The following is an 18,808-nucleotide window of genomic DNA, read 5'->3' as shown; positions in this document are numbered from 1 at the left end:
GTTTTTCATCTGGTATGACTGCTTGTAGAGTAGAGAGTACTTTGTCCCAAGCTTGAGGGGCTGCACTGTTGTTTTCAGAGCTATTTCTATACAGCAAGCTCTGCTGCAGCAGCGCTCCTCCTCCCCCAAGAACCACCAACTGCGATAGGACTCAGATCTTAAGCATGCTCTGCACTCCTGCTCTGATCTGCCACTTAATTCCTCCCACCAGGTGGGCCTGGGGCCAGAAGCAACTGCAGCTGCAGTTCTGTAGCTGCACCATTCCCGCTGCCCCCGGGGCAGTGGCTGAACCACAAACTCCTTTCAATCTGTCCCCACAGCTTTTCCCACTAACCTTCTCTGTTGTCTTTGGTGTTTGTGGGTTGCGAAGTCAGGTAACTGCCACAGCTCACTGATTCAGGGTGCTAGGGCCTGTTCAGCCTGGCTCCCAGTCTGGTTGGTCAGGGCGCAGCCCCAGCTGGGCTCTGCTCCTTTCTGCTCCCAGCTCCATGCACAATAGACCTTACCCCACAACTATCCAGGCTGTCCTGGGCTGGAGCCCTGCTTCCCTCTGCTATTTTGTGGGTTCTGCAGTTCTAGAATTTGTTCAGAGGTATTTCAGAGGTTTTTGGAGGGTCCTAGGGGAGAGCCCTAGGCAAGTCCCTGCTTTCCAGCTGCCATCTTGGCTCCGCCCCCCCATTATACTTTTTTAAAATGAAGTTTTATGTTCTCCGTTAATTTTTAAGTCACTTGTATTGACTGTTTTATATTGCTCTAAAAAAATTAAAATAGGATAAAGTTATAAGTAAGATAGTCTTTTTGCTGAATGACTCTTTAATTTATTCTGTGAACAGAGCAGCACTTCTTGACCCAGCTCCAGGATCTCGGAATATTATCATTAACCCCAGCTCGGATGGTCTTTGGAGCAAGAATTGCTTCTCATGATGACAGGTATGAAAAACAGTTTCCTTTTATCTTGTTGGAAGTGGGTAGTGAGGAACCCACCTGAGAAGCAGCTAGCACAGTTTCACACTTGGTGGGAGAACATTTTATTTTTTATTTTTTTCCCAGCTCACCCTTCAAAGGGCTGGGGACTCAAGGCAACAACAGGTCTCTAAAATAATACTTAGAGTCATGAAGTTGTTATGTTTGCATGTCTTTGGGATAAACGACAAAATCAAAGAGAAAGCTAATCTCTTTTCCATCTAATTAAGGTATTAAAAAAAAACCAACTTGTACAACAGGGATGAGAGTTCAAAGCTGTAAAAGTACAGTCTCATATTAAGTGAGACTTTTATATTTAAAATCCATTACAAAACAGTTGATCTTGCTTTAGCAACTTGTTTGATTATACACATAGTGCTGCTCTCTGGCATAGTGTTTTGCCCGGTCACTTTGTCCTTCTATTGCCCCCATTCTCTTTTATCTGAATGATTGGATATGGTACCCTACATTGTTTTTATTCCAGGCTCTTTCTGGGCCCAACCACCATAATAACTAGATTTGCCCAAATTCTCGCATTGCAACCATGTAGGACTGCATGTGATGTGGATGTCTGAGACATTCTCTCTAGGGTTTCCATCTATCCATTAGACAAACGTTTACTTCATACCTTATATTCAAAACACTAGTTCTCTTGTTATGGAGGCATGAGTGTGGAGAGGACACTAGCTCATAAGTCAGTAGGATCCAGGTTCATGTCTCACCTCAGTCATTTGATTCACTGTGAGACCCTGGGGAAGTCATTTAATCTCTTTCCTCATTTGTAAAATGAGAGGGTTGGACTCACCTCCAAGGTCTCCTCAAGGTCTGAATCTATGATCCCATGTATAAGACATGTTCTTATACAGGAAGCTTACAGTCTATTAGTGGGGCACAAGATACATAAAAATCATAATATTAACAAGGTAGAATATAGTAAGTATTATAAGAGATGCAGTATGGTGTAGTAAAAGGAACACCATTGGATTCTGACCCTTTCTAGAAATGTGACCATAGGCAAATTACTTAACTTCTCTGAGCCTCAGTTTCCCCACCTCTAAAATGACATATTTGCACTATCTGCCTTACAGAGTTATTGAGGAAAACAGTAGGCAAACCTTAAAGTACTTTATAAATAAGCTGCTGTTATTTTTTTTATTCTTGTTATCCTCATCATTAACAAAGTGGAAAAGAGAGAAAAAACCCAGCCTATTAAAATCATGAAAATCTTCCTGGAGGAAGTAGCATTTTGAGGAAGTTATGTGGAAATGTGGTGACTGGTTCTGGCCAAGAGACTGGGGATAGAGTAGGTAGAAGAGATGGTTCAAGGAGGAAGTGCTCACACTAGGCCTGTAACTGCTGCTTAGAGAGAGAAGCAGGCATCTAGGATCTGGGAAGAAGGGCAGGAATGCCATTGAGGCTGCACATGGGATGCTACCATTGAAGAGAGCCTTCAGCTCTTATGTTGTTGTGGAGTCCTTCTCTGAAGGCAACTTTTGAGTCATTTCTAAAACACTTACATAGGACTCTCCCTATACTAGGCTTCAAGAAAAGTATACTTTGTGATATGGTGCATATACTCAGAACCCTACCCCTATTATTAATAACCCTGGCAGATATCCTCACCAGCCACAACTCTCATCAGCAAAAAATAACTTCCAAAATAGGACCGTTACTTATAACACCAAAGAGTTAAATCATTTATTTATTTTCCCAGGTTTACTGACATCAGTGAGAATAACGGTATTTTCTTTATCCTTATGATTATTTGTGCCCAATAATTAAAACAGATATTGTTTAGACTTCTGATGCCAATGATTCTCTTAATTCCTTAATTTATTTCATCATTATATTATAAGTTCAGAGGCCTTAAATCAATGCAGACGTTCTACTTAAGTAGAAAGAACCAACCTTGTTGCTATCTGAAAATCGTTTTACAATCCACAACTGATCATAGAAGGAACTAAAACCATATTTCTTTTCCCATTAACCTTGGCGTAACTGTCATTTACGGTTTAAGTGTCTAATTCCCAGTAATGAAGTAGATGACAGCGTTAATATTTACTCCCGACCCTTTCAAATCATCTCTTATCCTCTTGGAGTTTTTGCATTTGATAGAATGTGTAGCTAACCAGAATAGTAGGACTAATGTCCTAGGCATCAGAGTATTGAGAGCTGGCATGTGAATTAGTAGAAGCAGTTTTAAACTATTCAGACTTCTTAAAAATTCCTCAGGCATAAATGACTTTGCTATCACAATAGCAACAAATAGCTAGCGTTAAAGTAAAGCTAAGCTACTTAGAATTCACCACCTAATAATTGGCAATAATAGTCACACAGTACTTTTATTAAATTCACCTCACCGCCCACTTCTACAAACACATCAGCTTTCCTTTCTAATGCAGTCCCTATTAACTACTTCATCTGCTCATGTTACAGTTGTACCTTGTTTTAAATAATAATCATGTGTCTGAAAAAGTGTACAGGTGATTTTTCCATCAATTTCCTTTTTGACCTATGGCTATAATATGAGGAGAGTGATCTTTGGGGATGACATTGACAGATCAGTCTTGTTGCTTTATAGTCTCCCTGTGCATTTCTAAGTGCTTTAGCTTCATTTCTGGCTGCTCAGGTATTTAATAATTTGTTACGTGACTCTTAAATGCATTTGGATGTTTTCCTTTGCTTGGTGAATCCTTTTTGAAAAATGAGTAATTACTACAAATGTTTGTTTCATGAGTTTTGGTGTTTTTTTTTTTTAAGTAGGGCACAGCTGTACATTTTAACACCTCTCATGTTATCATAGGTTTCTGTTGCACCTAGCTGACAAAACTGGTGGCATAATTGTAACCAATGATAACTTCAGAGAATTTGTGACTGAATCAGTATCTTGGAGAGAAATTATTAAAAAAAGGTAATATTTACTTCTTTTCCATCAAAAAATATTTGAGTATCTACTATGTGCTTCTTACTAGGTACTAAGGTAGTACAAAAGTAAGTATCGAGCGTTGTCCTTACCCACAGGTATTGTTTTCTAGTTGGGAAAAAAAGCCATACCCACCTTAAACAGGGAACCAGACAGTGTCTGTCTCTCTCTGTCTCTGTCTCTCCCTCTCCCTCTCTCTCCCTCCTCCTCCCTCTCTCCCTCCCTCTCTCCCTCCGCCCCACATACAACACACACACAACACACACACAACACACACACACACACACACACACACACAAAGAGTTTTGAGTACTAGCCCTTCCGCTAACCAGCTGTATAAGCTCGTACCCAGCTACTTCCAGCTACTCTACTCTTCTCCTCTATAAAACAGGGAGATTGAGCTAGATAATTTTTTTAACTAGATAATCTTGAGGTCCCTTTTGATACCCTGTGATTCAAATACAGAAATTGGACAATCTAGAATACTGTGCTAATTCTGCCACTAATTTCATGAAAGAGGAAAATAAGGGTGCTGTTCGAATTCGCATCACATGTATCTGTTTCGGTGCCAAGGTAGAGTCATGCGATGCATTTTGCTCTGTTCTGTTCACCCACTTACCACTTGTCAGATATTTTGGTTTTTCACTAGAATGAAAAATAACCCATTTTCCTATCAGTATCCAGAGAATTAGTCAATCAGCATTCATTGCTAAAGCAACAAAATTGAACTTTGCCCTTCTGCACATAGTTCACAAGTCATTAGTAATACTTTCTTGACATGTGTTTGCTTAATCTTTGCCCTATGCTCTAGGTAAATTCCCCTTCACCAGCATGTGTTTATTGGTCCTCTAATATACAAGCACTTGGATACACATGCTCTTGGAGGACACAAGACCCACATATTAACATGGAGACGCAAAGCAGACTCGTGACAATATGGACAGAGCCTCAGATTATTTAGGATCTTTACAAATCTGTTAGCCATGCCACTAAAATAACATCATAACTTTCAGAGGAACTTGTCACTTTCTTTTAAACAACTGTTTTCAGAATGGATTGCCTGAGGAGCTCCATAGCTTCCCCCAGGCTTCCCTGACAGGAACGTGGACAGGGTTTTAAGCCTCTCTTTTCACCTGAGAGAGTTAAATAGCAAACATTTCTCAAAACCCAGTGAAGTATCTGAAAGACTTTCAGGTGAAATCCTGATAAGTAATGGGAAGTCCCGCTGATGGAATTCTAGCTTTTCTGAGTTTTATTCAGAAGAAGAGAATGAAGCTAATTTGAGAGAGTTTTTTCTTTAGGTAAGCAAGCTCCGAGTTTGTCAAGTGACTTCTCTTTTGGATTTAGACGGATACCTCACATAGTGTTAAAAATGGCAGGTTTGCTCCAAAGTTCAGAAACTAAGGGTTGCTCTTACTCTCTTCTCCATATTGTAGGTTGCTCCAGTACACATTTGTTGGGGACATATTTATGGTTCCTGATGATCCTCTGGGAAGAAGTGGACCTAGATTAGAGGAATTTCTTCGTAAAGAAGTCTTCCTTGGGTATTTCCTTTTTCTGGTTATTGCCTTTTTCTGGTATAATTTTGGGATTTTTAAACTTTTGTGGGGGAGAAATTAGTGCCCTATATTTTAAAAAAATTTATAATATAGTGTATTTTTATGAATACTTTAAAGTAAATGCTAATGAAAATATCAAAGCTTATCTCAAGGATACCCAGAAAGACCAAGCTTAGAGTTATGTTCACTTTTGCTTAACTCATGTTTGTCTTATGATATGTTGGCACCATATACATCATAGATTGATAAAACCAAAGCAACAAAACATTATTTTCTGTGCCAGAAAGACAAAATAAAGATAAATTCCAAGATGGATGGTCTCATATTAACAAAGGTAAGCAAACATGGGCTTCCTCCATGTGAATGTCACTTTATTTTCATTTTCACAGGCAGTTGTTTTGCTTAAGTTGGTGGGGGGCCAGGGGTGGGGCAGGGTGGGGGGAAGGGGTTGTATGTGTGTATGTGCCCGTGCTCGCATGTGCATGTGCACGTGTAATCAAGTTTTTAATATTGCACATTTATAATGGTCTAGCAATTACTTCATTAAGAAATCATGTCTGCTGCTCTTTCGAATTTACCTGGAGTTTATTACATCTTTTTTGGGGGCGGGGGGCGGGTGTTTAAAAATTGATTTTCAGAGGTACAAAGTAATTGTCATTTGAAGTTAATTATACATCACATTAATAAGCCTTGTGATTAGATTGTCAAAGGCCACTCTCACCATGTTGGAATTGTCTTGCTCAAAATGTTATTTCTCAGGAAATATTAGTACTAAACTTCTAAATTAGGAGCATAGCTGCCCTGAATTTGAGAGTTCTCGTTCTGCCTTTAAGGTAGTAAGACTTTTCAAGCCAGCCTTTCAAATTTATACTGACACCATTTGGGGTTAGTCATCTGCTGAAAATGAGATCAAAGCAATTGCTGGTTTCAGACCATGTGAATGATGTACAAACCTTTTTTTGTCTCTTACCTTTGAATATTATATTGAGAGTCAGCACCCAAAGGCTGCAACTTTTTTGCTCATGAAACTGTATGGCCCATTTTAACTGTATAGTGTCTGCATAAGTGATGCTTGTTTTTCTAAGGTCCTTCTTGAAACTTGTAGGGTAATCAGTGCTAATGGCATTTACACACCAAGGGCAGCAAAAGGAGATGATTTTGAGCAGCTTGAAGAAAACACACACACACACACACACACACACACACACACACGTCAGCAAGTTTGTCTTCTCTACCTTCTTCCTTAGTAGATCTCTCCTGGATCCTATTCTGGTCTTCACCTAGCTGTTAGATGATTCCTGCTAAAGTATTAGCTGATAATTATAGTCTTCCTGATAGGTAGTTTAAGGTATTACCCTTTAAAGGGTATTTACATTTGAGAAGGGGACTGTTGAAGCTGGAACAATAGCCTTTGGTGGAAGAACCTGGACTCAAGACCATCAAAATGTATTGTAGAGACAGATGTCTTGCCCCCAAAAAAGAACCAGCCTGGCCACAGTTCCCTTTCTCTTTTTCATTCCTTGGTTTTGCCACTGATATTTTAAGGCTCAGAGCCTTTAGTTGGGATGTGATGTTCTCTCCACAGGGCCATGGCCATTCCCCTTTCATAGTCTTAGCCCTACCATTTCACAGCACATTAGCTTCTGGCCCATTGGCACTGTGTACCACATGCTTCCATCTCTGACTCCTGCCCTGTTATCATTTTGCCCCAGGAGTCCAAGGAACAGAGTTTTGAACCACAAGCATACACAGTGACATTTTAGGGGAATTTCCCTTTTGTTCAATAAGCTTGCTTACTTGGGCACTCTTCCATTTGTAGGGATTTTCCACCTCCGCCCGGAGCTCTGCCAAGTGGAGGACTGCATGAAACTGCCTTCAGGGTCCCCAGCACCACCAGCCGACAACCCACACCCCCGATTCAGGGAGTTCTTCCAAGCAACTGGATCCCCCAGCAACCTAACCTCCCGATCCTACAAAATCTAGCCAATATCCAACCAAGCCTGACAGTTCCACCACAGAGATCCCCAGCAGAAACCAAACAGCTGAGGGAAGCCCTCCTGAAGATATTCCCAGAGTCAGAGCAAAGAATGAAAATTGATCAGATCCTGACAGCACATCCATATATGAGAGACCTGAATGCATTGTCAGCCATGATATTGGATTAAGGGTATATTGGGGAAGTTTGCAATCACAGCTGATTGATTAAATCTTGAGTAGCATCTGCTGGATGCTTATTGGAAATTGGAATAATGTGAAGAAATCAATTTGCCAATATAAACCCTATTTGAACAAAACAGAATCAAATGTTTTGTGTATAAAAGATGTTTTCAAAAACTGGCTTTATATATATATATATATGTATGTATGTGTATATATATATGAATATGTATGTGTGTATATATATGCATATATATACACACATATATATAAATGATGCTGCTATTACAGACTTAATATTAACATTTTCTGTAAAAGGAAAGTCTACATTTTCTGCCTGTTCAGAACTGTTTCATAGCAGCTTATTCTAGTGTATTAACGTTTTTATGTGTTTTTTTAAACTATTTTCCTTAAAGATGAAAATGTTGGCAAAATGTGATATAATTAGCCTTTGTAAAATAAAGAGGAGCTTTCTTAAGGAAAGCATGATCTCTTAAAGTATATTTTCTTGAGGTGAACATGTTATGTCCACTGACATGAAGTATGCCCCTTGAAATAAAAGTAAGGGGTAGTTAAGCAAGAAATGCTTTTGCCTGTTGGGGATTTTGTTTGTTCTGGGGCTTGGGGGCTTTTGTAGTATTGGACAAGTAATGCCACTAGATGGCACCTTCTACCTTTTGGTTTTTGATGACCAAGGGGAATGCAGGCTTCTTAAGATGCTGGAGTTGGAAAGGACCTTCGAGTTCCCTTAGTCCAACCTCCTCATTTTGTAGAGGAGGAAAGTGAGCCCCAGTGAGGGGAAAGGACTTTTCTAAGGTCTCACAGCTAGTTAGTGGCAGAGCTAGAACTCCTGACTCCAGGCCAGGGCTCTTTCCACTATGCAATGCTACCTCCCCAATGAACCCATGTGACTGAAATAAGTTCTTAGCATTTAAAGACAGCAGTGAAATATGAAGGAGAGCCCCATCGATCGTGGTGAACAGATCTGTTCATTGTCCACACATGGGGCTTTTGATTATGTCTTATATGCAGACTTTGCCAGAAAATGGTTGATTTGTTTTTTTTTTTTATTATCACAAGTGACCCAAGCCAATAAAATAGCATTAATAGCTTCACATGGGAATGTCTGTACTCCTGTATTTATTTGTTCTATGTTTATCTGCTTATAATGGTCTGATCTATTCTCATAACAGCCATGCCCACACCTCAGTCTCTCTCTTTCTCTCTCTAAACCTTCCCCTCCCCCCCATTACTTTTTGTCGCATTTTCACTGAAAGCCTTTGCTAAGGTACTTCTGGGCATTCGATGTGCTTTGTGTTGTACACAGGGTTATTTGTCTGAGAAACTCAGGGGTTTATCTTTTATGGCCTATTTGTAGTGGCCCACACCCAGAAGCAAGTCTCATATTAGAATCCATTTCCCTATGGGATAGTTAAGGTACTTGGAAGTAGGAAAACTCATCCAATCTTACTATAGTCAATCTTGGTGGATCTCTCTGGGGCACTCTTCCTTTAGCCTTCTTTCTTGGTGGGTCTGTTTGATCCTAGCATCTGCAATTTACAGGTGGTTATAAATCCAAACCTGCCCCAACAGAGGACTTTTACTTCAATCATGTCTTATATTTGAGGATTTCAACATGAATCATCACACAGAATTAGCTCTTAGTTCTCAGAGTTTTGTTTGGGTGTTGTGTCATCTGTAAAAGAGGGGACTAAAGAGAAACTGAGGCTAAACCAGTAAGATAGCTTTGTCTAGCTCCAACCTGGGTCTTTAGACCGAGACCAGATCTGCCTGCTGCCCTCTGTGATCTTAATAGCCTCTCCAGCCATCCTTGTAAATATGTGGTTATTAACAGTCATCCTCCATCCTAGAGCTGGGGCTTTGTAGCAGCACTTAGGCAACCAGTATTTTATGGACACAAACACAAGTTCTTATGGTCAATTCAGTATTTCCCCATCTCTTATGATAAATGTACAAGAGTGCCCAAGAAAAGTCCTGATAGCTAAATGATCCTGGCAGGGAGAGAACTGGATTTTTCACTAATCATGGAATAAAGAAAAGGAATAAGCATTTCTATAATTCCGATGTGCCAAGCACTGTGCTCAGTGCTTCAGGACTATGAAACCCAGTTATGGGGAGGCCAGCATAGCCAAAGAGCTAGAGAATGGGGTGAAATCTTTTCTTGGCTCCATTAGCGACTTGCTGTCGAACTTCTGACAAGTTCTATTTCTGCTCCCTGTCTGTAAGAGATAAGTACCTATCATTTTCTTGTTTCTTTAGTAGAAAAATTAAGAATATATAGCAATGTCTTCCAAAAGAGGTTTTAAATAGAAACAAAGTACTGTTTTACTGTTTTAAAACCAGAATGCATATGATTAAAGAATAAGAGATTGTCAAGGAAGGATCACAGTCCTTTCTGACTACCTTAAAATTCATTCACTAAGGCTCCAGTTAGCCAAAGATGGAAGAGGAAGAAACTGCCTATTCCCAGCCTCCTCCTCTGTGTATCTCTTTTCTCAATATGCTAGTGCTCAATAAATCCTTGCTGAATTGAATCAATACCTGTTGATAGAGCATGTATTTACTTTTGATTAAAAAATGGTCAGACTTTAGAGTGCCAGTGTTTCTCAGGGCATATATATAGCTGACCCTGGTGTGTTGCAGAAATTATTGCTATTTGGTGTTTGCCTAGTGTCTAATACTGTTTCGGAGCAAGTTTTACATGGAGATCACCTCATTTATCACAGACACCCCCAACCCCCATACACACACATATAATTCCCCCATCAGGCAGGCAGGCAGGCAGGCAGAGACTATTATCATCACTTGATAAATGAGGAAACCAAGGTCAGTTTTGTCTGAGGTCACCTAGCTAGTGGGCAGCTTGGACTAGAATTGGGGGTCCCTGGCTTCTAGTCCAACAATCTTTTTTTTTTCCCTACACAAGATACTTGTACAGAAATGAAAGTACAGCTTCTCTATAGAATAAGGAGCATTTGATCATTACCTCTTATGATGACTTTTAATCCAAGAAGCCCAGAACTGAGCAGTAAAGATCCGCCTCCCTAGAAGAATAGACCAGTTTGACATTTGTGCTACCTGGGTTTTATGCCACAAGAAGAGAAATCCTATCCACTTAGACACTGGAGATAGGTATATGGGCTAGTTAGGTCAGTGGATAGGATAGAGGGCAAACTAGGTCAAGGTCACAAATTGGGATTTCCCCATAGAATTTCACAGGTGCAGATTACATTCCTTACCCCAGCCAGCTACCTTTTGATCACCAGGAGAACTGAAAAGCAAGAAAGCACAGGTTGATAGGATTAGGGACTAGAGGGAGATTATCTGTTTCTAATCCAACACTGTCTTCTTCCTTTCCCTTCACAGATGAGAAAATTTGAGGCTCAGAGTAGGGAAATTACTGGCCCATCATAAAGCTAATAAGTAACAAAGCTGGAAATAAAATCTAGGTTTTCTGACTCAGACCTGGTTCAGTGTGGTCTATCACCACTCCTGGAAACAACCCATTACATACATGCATTAGGGAAGACAGGCCAGTGGCTCCATCTGGTTAGAACAAGGGGCAGTGCCCTTTGTGATTGGCAATTTCTGGGAACAGCATTGCTCCTTCTCAGCTCACTAGCCGTTCTCTAACAGCTCATCCCAGTAAAGCTGACACTCTCTCTGCCCCATCTTATACATGTGATTCCCCACTACAGTCTCACTGTCTTGTACAGCAGATGACTTTTGTGAAGCTGAGCCTAGCCAACAAGAACACCTTTATGGGTCACCTCATTTTGCGGAGCCCATTACAGAGCAGCCTTCGATGCACCAGGTCACAGAGACAGCACCTTCTGCTCAGAAACAGCTGTATTCTCCCAAATCCCACTGCGAATTTTGAGGGAGGTAGAAGAATTTTCTCATCCCAAACCTTAGGTTGATACTGTGCTGGTTGGTAGGCTCAGAGATGATTATGCTTGTTTTTTAAAAGGGTCTGAAAATAGAAACAAACTGGTGCCTAGACCTCTAACTCAGCAGGTTCAGTGGAGATGGGAAATGGCTTCTAGGTTGGATGACTCAACAAATGTCCCCAGCTTTGGTAATCCTGGACTGAGAGGAGAGGGCAGCCAGTAGGGATAGAATGTGGTTAGAATCTGACTCCAAAATTAGCAGAGAATCTTTATCAATAGCTCACCCTGAGAGTCACCATAAGATGAAAAATCAGAGCCTTCTTTTTTCCTTTTAAAAACCACAGCAACTCTAACCATAAATGCTAGAAGGGAACTCTGTCATCAGTCAAGATGCAAAAAACATTCCTTCTCCATTAAGCCCAGAAGGCAGAGGAGGATTTCAAGAGGTACGTTGGTGCAGTGGAATGAATGCTGGTGTTGTAGTGAGAGGACCTGAATTCAAATCTCTGCTGTTCCATTGAGTGTACATGTGTGACTGGAGTTTCCCCATCTTTAATTGAGAGGGTTGGACTAAATGATCTCTGAGATCTCTTCTAGCTCCAAATCCGTGATCCCCATCCTTAAGACCAAGGGCATAATAGTAAGCCTTCCACACACCTCTCAAACCTGGTAGAATAAGCCTAATGGAGAAAGCTCTTCTCCATTATAAGAGATTAACAATCCACCATGCTTCATAATGGTGCCAATTCTGAGATCACAGGGTAGAATTTGGAGCTGGAAGGGGGCTTAGAATCCAAACCCCTCACTTTACAGAGGAAAAAACACCCAGAGAGAGTTTGGGACTCACCCAAGGTCACACAGATAGCAAGTTAAAAAGATGTGTAATTCAAATCCAAGTCTTCTGATTCAAACTGCCCAGTTCTTTCTAGTACTCCATGCGGGTTGTGACCTTCATTAAGGACCTGTCCTAGTTAGCCAACAAAATTCCTTCCCCAGGAGGTCTGTTCTTAGAAATGATTACCAGGCCTAAGGAATCTCTAATCATGTGGCTGTGTGTATTCACAAATATGCTTGTAAGATACTATCAGGAGGGACTCCCCCGGAGGCACTTGGGTCTGTTCCTAAGAGCTGGCCATGGGAAAGCTGTGCTGCTTGCCCCTTGGGGGTGGGGGGTGTTAAAGAGAAGAGCAGTAGTCTGAGCCTTTGGAAACTAGGGAGGTTGGGGAGGAGGATATAGCTAATCCCAAAACCCTAGATAATCTTCAAATTCTCACTACTAAATTTGGTTTTGGAAATGCTGTGGCACTTGGGACAGCAGACTCTTGTGTCCCTTATTTAAAAAAGAGCTTTTCTTGGCTAGAATTATGTAAGCTAGTGGGAACAAGTCAATGATTAAAAATTCATAAACTCATAGCATTTAGAGGTAGAAGGGACCTTAGCATCTATCTAATTCAGGGGTGGTAACCCAAGGGTGGGGATGCATAGATTTCATGAGGTGCATGAACTAGGGGAAAATGTCTTTAATTCAATACAATTAGTTTCTTTTGTTCAATTCAGTAAACGTTAAGTGCCTCCTCTGTACCTCGTTAGCAAAAAAAAAAAAAAAAAAAGGCAAAAGGCTACTTGACAAGCTTGCAATCTATACATTTTATGCATTTAAAAACGTGCTTAGGAGGGGTCCATAGGCTTCACCAGACTTGCCAAGAGGTCCATGACCCCTGATCTGATTCAGCTGCCTCATGGATGAGAAAACAGGCCAGAGAGGTGGAATAATTGTCCAGTCATGCAGTGAGGGACTGAACTAGGGTTCAAATTTGGATCCTTATTCCAAATCCTGCATTCTTTCCAATGTGCCATGCTGTGTGGCTCCTGTAGTTGAGCCACAAGTGGGTAATTGGGAATTACTTTATAAGTGGTTTTTTAAAATGCTTCCATCTATTTTTCCTAAGCTAACTTCAGTTAGGTGACACAGTAGATTGAGCGCTTGACCTGGAATCAGGAAGATCTGAGTTACCTCAGGATAGTTACTGTGTAACCCTAGACAAGTAGTTAACCTCTGCCTCAGTTTCCTCCCCAATGTTGTGAGGGCAAAAACAGAATAGTATTTGTAAATTACTTCACAAACTTTAAATGCTAGCTATTATTACTATTCTCTAGGTCTCCTACTCCCCAGCTAGAAAATGCAACTCTCAGTGAAGGGTATGAGTCCCTTGAAATCTCTGCAGGCTCTGAGAATCTTCCCCAGTTGACTCAGGGATTACACACACACAGATCTCAGCACCTGATTTGCCCCAGAGTCACTCAGTTGGTCTTCACTTAAGGGGGCTCTGGTGCTGGCCAACTCTCTTGGGTCTCAGTTTCCTTAACTATATAATGGAGGCTGGAGTAGAGGACCCTTTAGGGCACTTCTAGCTCTAAATGCATCATCTCATGATTTCTCCAGGGGCCACATAAAGATTAGGGAAATTACATTTGTTCTGGCCAGTGTTTTACAGCCAGTAACTTAAAAAAAAAAAGTGAGACAGTCTGGCCTGCAGCTGGGACCCTCGGTAGCTACCCCCAAGGAATGCTTTTTTGTTTGTTTGCCTGTCTAAACTCAGGAGGGACAAATATTTAAAATCATCTAAACTCTTCTTTTTATAGATGGGGAAACAGGCCCAGAGATGTAAAGGAGCTTGCCTAGAGCTAAAAGTTAGGGGCAGACTCAGAATTTGAACCCTGCTGTTCCTGAACTGATGTTCTTTCCCTTCCATGAACTGCCTCAGTTGATGTCACATGACTCCTATGTATGCGTTTCCCCCATTTTGTAGATGGGGAAACAGACTCCAGAGAAATTCAATTACTTGCCCAGGGTCACACAGGCAGAACCAGGACATGACCTCAAGTCTTCTGACTCCAAATCTATGCTGCTTGTAATTTATTGGGAAAATATTTTGATAGGGCTTTGTTCCAGTTCAGTAGTTTTATAAAACAAAAGTTTGGGCTGCTGGCTCAAATTAATATACTGGGGTGGTACTTTTGGAAGGGTGATGTTTGTTGAGGGTGATGACTTGTGGTTCCATAAAAATCTGTTTGTTTAGTTTGAGGTTCTGCAAAATAATGCCATTTGTTACGGTTTTTGGTCCACAGCTTAGTTCAATTCCCTGGGAACCAGAGCCACACATGTGCAGCAGCCTTTTGTTTGAGGTAAAGGAAAGGGTCTTGGATTAGATTTCAATGAGTAGGATTGAACTTAGCAAGAAGACTGATTTCTTATGTCTCCATATGTATAAAGGGTGTCATATTTCTTGCCATCTCAATGGATGGAAGAGGCAGTGGAGGGAGGGAGGGAGAGAATTTGGAACTAAAAATTAAAATAAAATAAAAATTCATGCTTCTCAAATGGAATGGGGGAATGTTTGCCTGAGGGAGATTATGGCAACTGTTATCTTTTGAGCAGAACATGAGGCACAGAATGGACAGCTCCATAATAAAGCACAGAAATAATGACCAGATGACCAGTGGCAAAAATGACAAGCTCTCTGCTTTTAGGATAAACTCAAAAGAAAACTTATTTAAAGGAAAATAAAGAAGGGGGTTGGGAAGAGAGACTAACAATGTAGGTGAATTCACTTGCCGCAGTTGACTGTGGAAGTTAGCTCAGAATCTCTGGTGTGTTGTGGTTTCTCTTCTTAACCTTGCCCAAAATGGTGGAGATTGGAAGAATACTCGGTTTTGTTTTTTTTCAATACTTTGAACCCTGAAAATTGAATTAACCTAAAGATAAAAATCAGCATACGTTGTTCTCATGCTATCCTTGCATGGAGAGCCAATAAGACTCACCAAGAACATTCGTCATTTGAACATGATAATGGATATGATAGGCAGGTGGATATGATGAGGGAACTGAGGCCCAAAGTGGGAAAGGGACTGATGCAAGGAATGACCATGAGAGTTCAGAGTGGAACTCGGGCCAGGAGTCAAATCTCCTAGTTCCTATCCCAGGTCTGTTTCACTGACTCTGCTCCCAGAGTGAAGGGGAGGTAGTGGTACTTACTCCTCTCTACCTTCAATCTGTGGCCTCTTCAGCTGCTATGAAAATGAATTATCTAGTGAGCCCAGCTTGGCCTTCAGGTAAGGTTGATCACTGCTTGGAGTTCAGTCTCTGGGTCAGGCCTGGGCTGGGAGAAGGCATTCAGCCAAGATCGGGTATGTTGGCTGCTTCCCACAGAACTGAGCTGAGCCTAGGCTCTCCCCACCCCAGGGTTGGCTCCTGTGTGAGTAAGGGAGGCCTTCTCTGGAGAAGAATGCAGGCTTGTCTCCTTGCCTGTCTGGCTCTGGGATCAGTTTAAGGTTTCAGTAACCAAAAAAGGCAGGCAAGGAGGGAGAGGGCCTCTTGCAGTTTGTCTCAAATGCATCCTGGGAGCAGTTTGCTTACAAGCCTAGCCCCAAAGAGGAGTGAGCCTCCCTCCAGATGTCAGTCTCTCTTCTCTCTGGCCTCTGTCTCTATCACTGATAAAACTGGGGTAGATGACCTCTGAGGTCCTGTACAGCTCTAAGGATAAATGAGTCTTCCCTTCTCACCCCCCAGCTAATGAAGCAGCCACGTGGCCTCTGTGCTGTGGTTTCCTGGTTTTTTTTTTTCTTTGATATCCTTGCTCCAAAGATCATAATCAACCAAGCGACAATCTTTACAGAGTGGCACTTGCTATGCACTGTGGGGGATAAAAATGATGAATAACAAACAGTCCCTTCTAGGGACTGTATCTAGTTTGGAGGTTAGAGGCGGATAAGTGAACATGGAATGTCAGCTGCTGGGGAACTTAGAGATCATCGCATTCAATGCCTTCATTTTGCAGAGAAGTGAACTGGCCCAGGGAGAGGAAAGGGCTTCCCCGGAGCCACCCAGCAAACCAAGGGCAGATCTGGGGCTGGCACCCACAAGTCTTGACTTCTGATCCACCACACTTAACCATCGTATCAACATGCATATAATGAAACATACAATGCAACCATAATGGAAGACCTTGGAACCACTTGGGGGAGTAGGAAGAACACTAGATTCTGGGCCGGAAAACTTGGGCTCAGTTTCCAGTTTTGCCACTTTCTAGTGTGGGACTTTATGTTCCTTTGCTTCATTAGGCCTTAGTCCTCTCCCCTGAAAAAGGGGGATAGTGATACTCTCCTTGTGGAGGTATGAAAAACATGCTTGTGTGAACAGGTAGGAATGTGAGAGAGACAGCCTAGAGAAGTAGAGGCCAAACTCCTGGCTTTGCGTCCTGGGTCTGACACATTTGCTCATGTGATCCCTGAGCAAGTCACTTGGAGCAAGGCCATGAGCCTCAGTTTCCACATCTATATAGTGGGCTTTGTGATACTTGTACTAACTACCTCCCAAAGTCACTTGGAGCAAGGCCATGAGCCTCAGTTTCCACATCTATATAGTGGGGTTTGTGATACTTGTACTAACTACCTCCCAAAGTCATTGTTGGGAGAGTGCTTTATAAACCTCAAAGCATGGGGATAAGTGTGAATTGTTATTGTTAACAAGCATGAGTCATTGTTGAAGGGTGGGCAGCATTTTGATAGAGAGGAAGGACATGGGGAAGACACAGTGGGGGACACTGACGAAGGCCCCCTAGACAAAAAAGCACAAGGTGTGTTTGGGAAATAGAAGACACTGGGTTGTTTAAGCAGCCTTGGGTGCCAGGCTAAGGAATGTGGACTTGATCCTCTAGCCAGTGGGGGACTCAATGCAGGGTTTTGACCCTGGAGTCAACAAATCACTAAAGATTTTTAAAGCATTTATTGTGTGCCAGGGGCCAGCTAGGTGGCACAGTGGATGGAACACTGGGCCTTGAGTCAGGAAGACTCATCTTAGTGCATTCAAATCCAGCCTTAGACACTAACTGTGTGACCCTGGGCAAGTCACTTAACCCTGTTTGCCTCAGTTTCCTCATCTATAAAATAAGCTGGAGAAGGAAATGGCAAACCACCCTAGTATCTTTACCAAGAAAAGCCGAAATGGGGTCACGAAGAGTCAGGTATGACCAAAAAATGACTCAACAGCAACAAATTATGTGCCAGGCACTGTGTTCTCATCTGGAATGACCAGATAAGAACACTCAGTGCATTAGGAAAACTAATCTTGCCACAGGTGCAGGCTGGCTTGGAGTTGGTGGAGCTTCATGGGCTCTTTCAGTGACCCAGGTGAGCCTCCTTGCTGTGCTCCATAAATGACATTCCATTTTCCTCCTCATCACATTTATACAGGCTGTCTCTTCCATTCCTGGAATACTCTTCTCACCTCTCAGAATATTTGATTTACTTCTAGTACCACCTGCTAAATGAGGCCTTCCCCAATCCCTCCAGTTGGTGTCTTTCTCCCAGTTATTTCATATGTATTTCATATTTGTTTATCTGCATGTATGTTGTTCATCTTGTGTCCATTAGAATGTAAACTCTCTGAGGACAGGGACTTTTCTTTATGCCTGTGTCCATGGTGCTTAGCACAGTAAACACAATAAATGGTTTTTTAAAAGATGAGACTTGTAATTTTATTGGTGTAGGGAACTCCCCAGGGTGAAATTCCCTCTACCAATACAAATTAGTGACTTTTCTTCAAGTTATGGTCTTAGAGAGTTGCCTGGAATTGAGAGGTTCAGGAACCTGTCCGGGGTCAGATAGTCAGAATGTATCAGAGGCAGGCCCTAAACCCTTTTCTGCCAATTCCAAAGTTAACTCCCTACCCAGTAAATCATGCTCCCTTTCTGTAAATACGTGAATCAAATAGACTAGCAGTGCCATTGCAATAGTCTTGTCTCTGTTCACCCAGTTTCACATTCTCTGTTTCTTTGTCTTGAACAGATAGGTTCTATTGCATTTGTTTCATATTGAATCCAGCACACTCAGGCGTAGGGACTTCCAGCCCAGGAGTTCGCCTCTGGGCAATGAACGTCTGCTTGTAGGATGTGCTTTTGTGGTTATTACTTTTCCATAATGAATCAGACTAGATGGCCATGGACATCCATTCCACCACCAAAATTCTGTGATTCTGAAGAACACAGGACTGTTTCAACAACCCAGCTAGCAGCTTCCATGGGGGGCGTAAGATCCCTCCCCCGTTGCCGGGACCCAGGGGGCTGCCGGGAAAGCATAGGTTCTTTTTATCTGCTTAAACCAGGAAAGCATGGTGAAGGGGTTGACCAGCTTACTTTAATCCAGCATTCAGTTAGCATACAAACAACATTCATTTAGTTCAGGGGAAAACGCCAGCATTCAGTTAGCATTCAGTTAGTTCAGGGGAGCATACGGAC

General features: G+C 41.8%; 1 protein-coding gene across 1 annotated transcript in view; it reads left to right on the top strand.

Moving 5' to 3' along the window:
- The window catches only part of N4BP1 (NEDD4 binding protein 1), a 71,270-nt gene extending 63,475 nt beyond the window's left edge, over window positions 1-7,795 (top strand). The window contains exons 4-7 of the mRNA XM_036751248.1: window positions 834-930; window positions 3,767-3,874; window positions 5,323-5,430; window positions 7,265-7,795. Coding sequence (XP_036607143.1) covers window positions 834-930; window positions 3,767-3,874; window positions 5,323-5,430; window positions 7,265-7,610 — 659 coding nt within the window. The 3' untranslated portion in view covers window positions 7,611-7,795. The remainder of the gene's footprint in view (window positions 1-833; window positions 931-3,766; window positions 3,875-5,322; window positions 5,431-7,264) is intronic.
- Window positions 7,796-18,808: the final 11,013 nt, after the last annotated feature.

Source organism: Trichosurus vulpecula, chromosome 3 (assembly GCF_011100635.1).
Source record: "Trichosurus vulpecula isolate mTriVul1 chromosome 3, mTriVul1.pri, whole genome shotgun sequence".
Classification (NCBI taxonomy): domain Eukaryota; kingdom Metazoa; phylum Chordata; class Mammalia; order Diprotodontia; family Phalangeridae; genus Trichosurus; species Trichosurus vulpecula.
The sequence above is the reverse complement of the archived record's forward strand: the minus strand, read 5'-3'. Positions and strand labels throughout refer to the sequence as shown.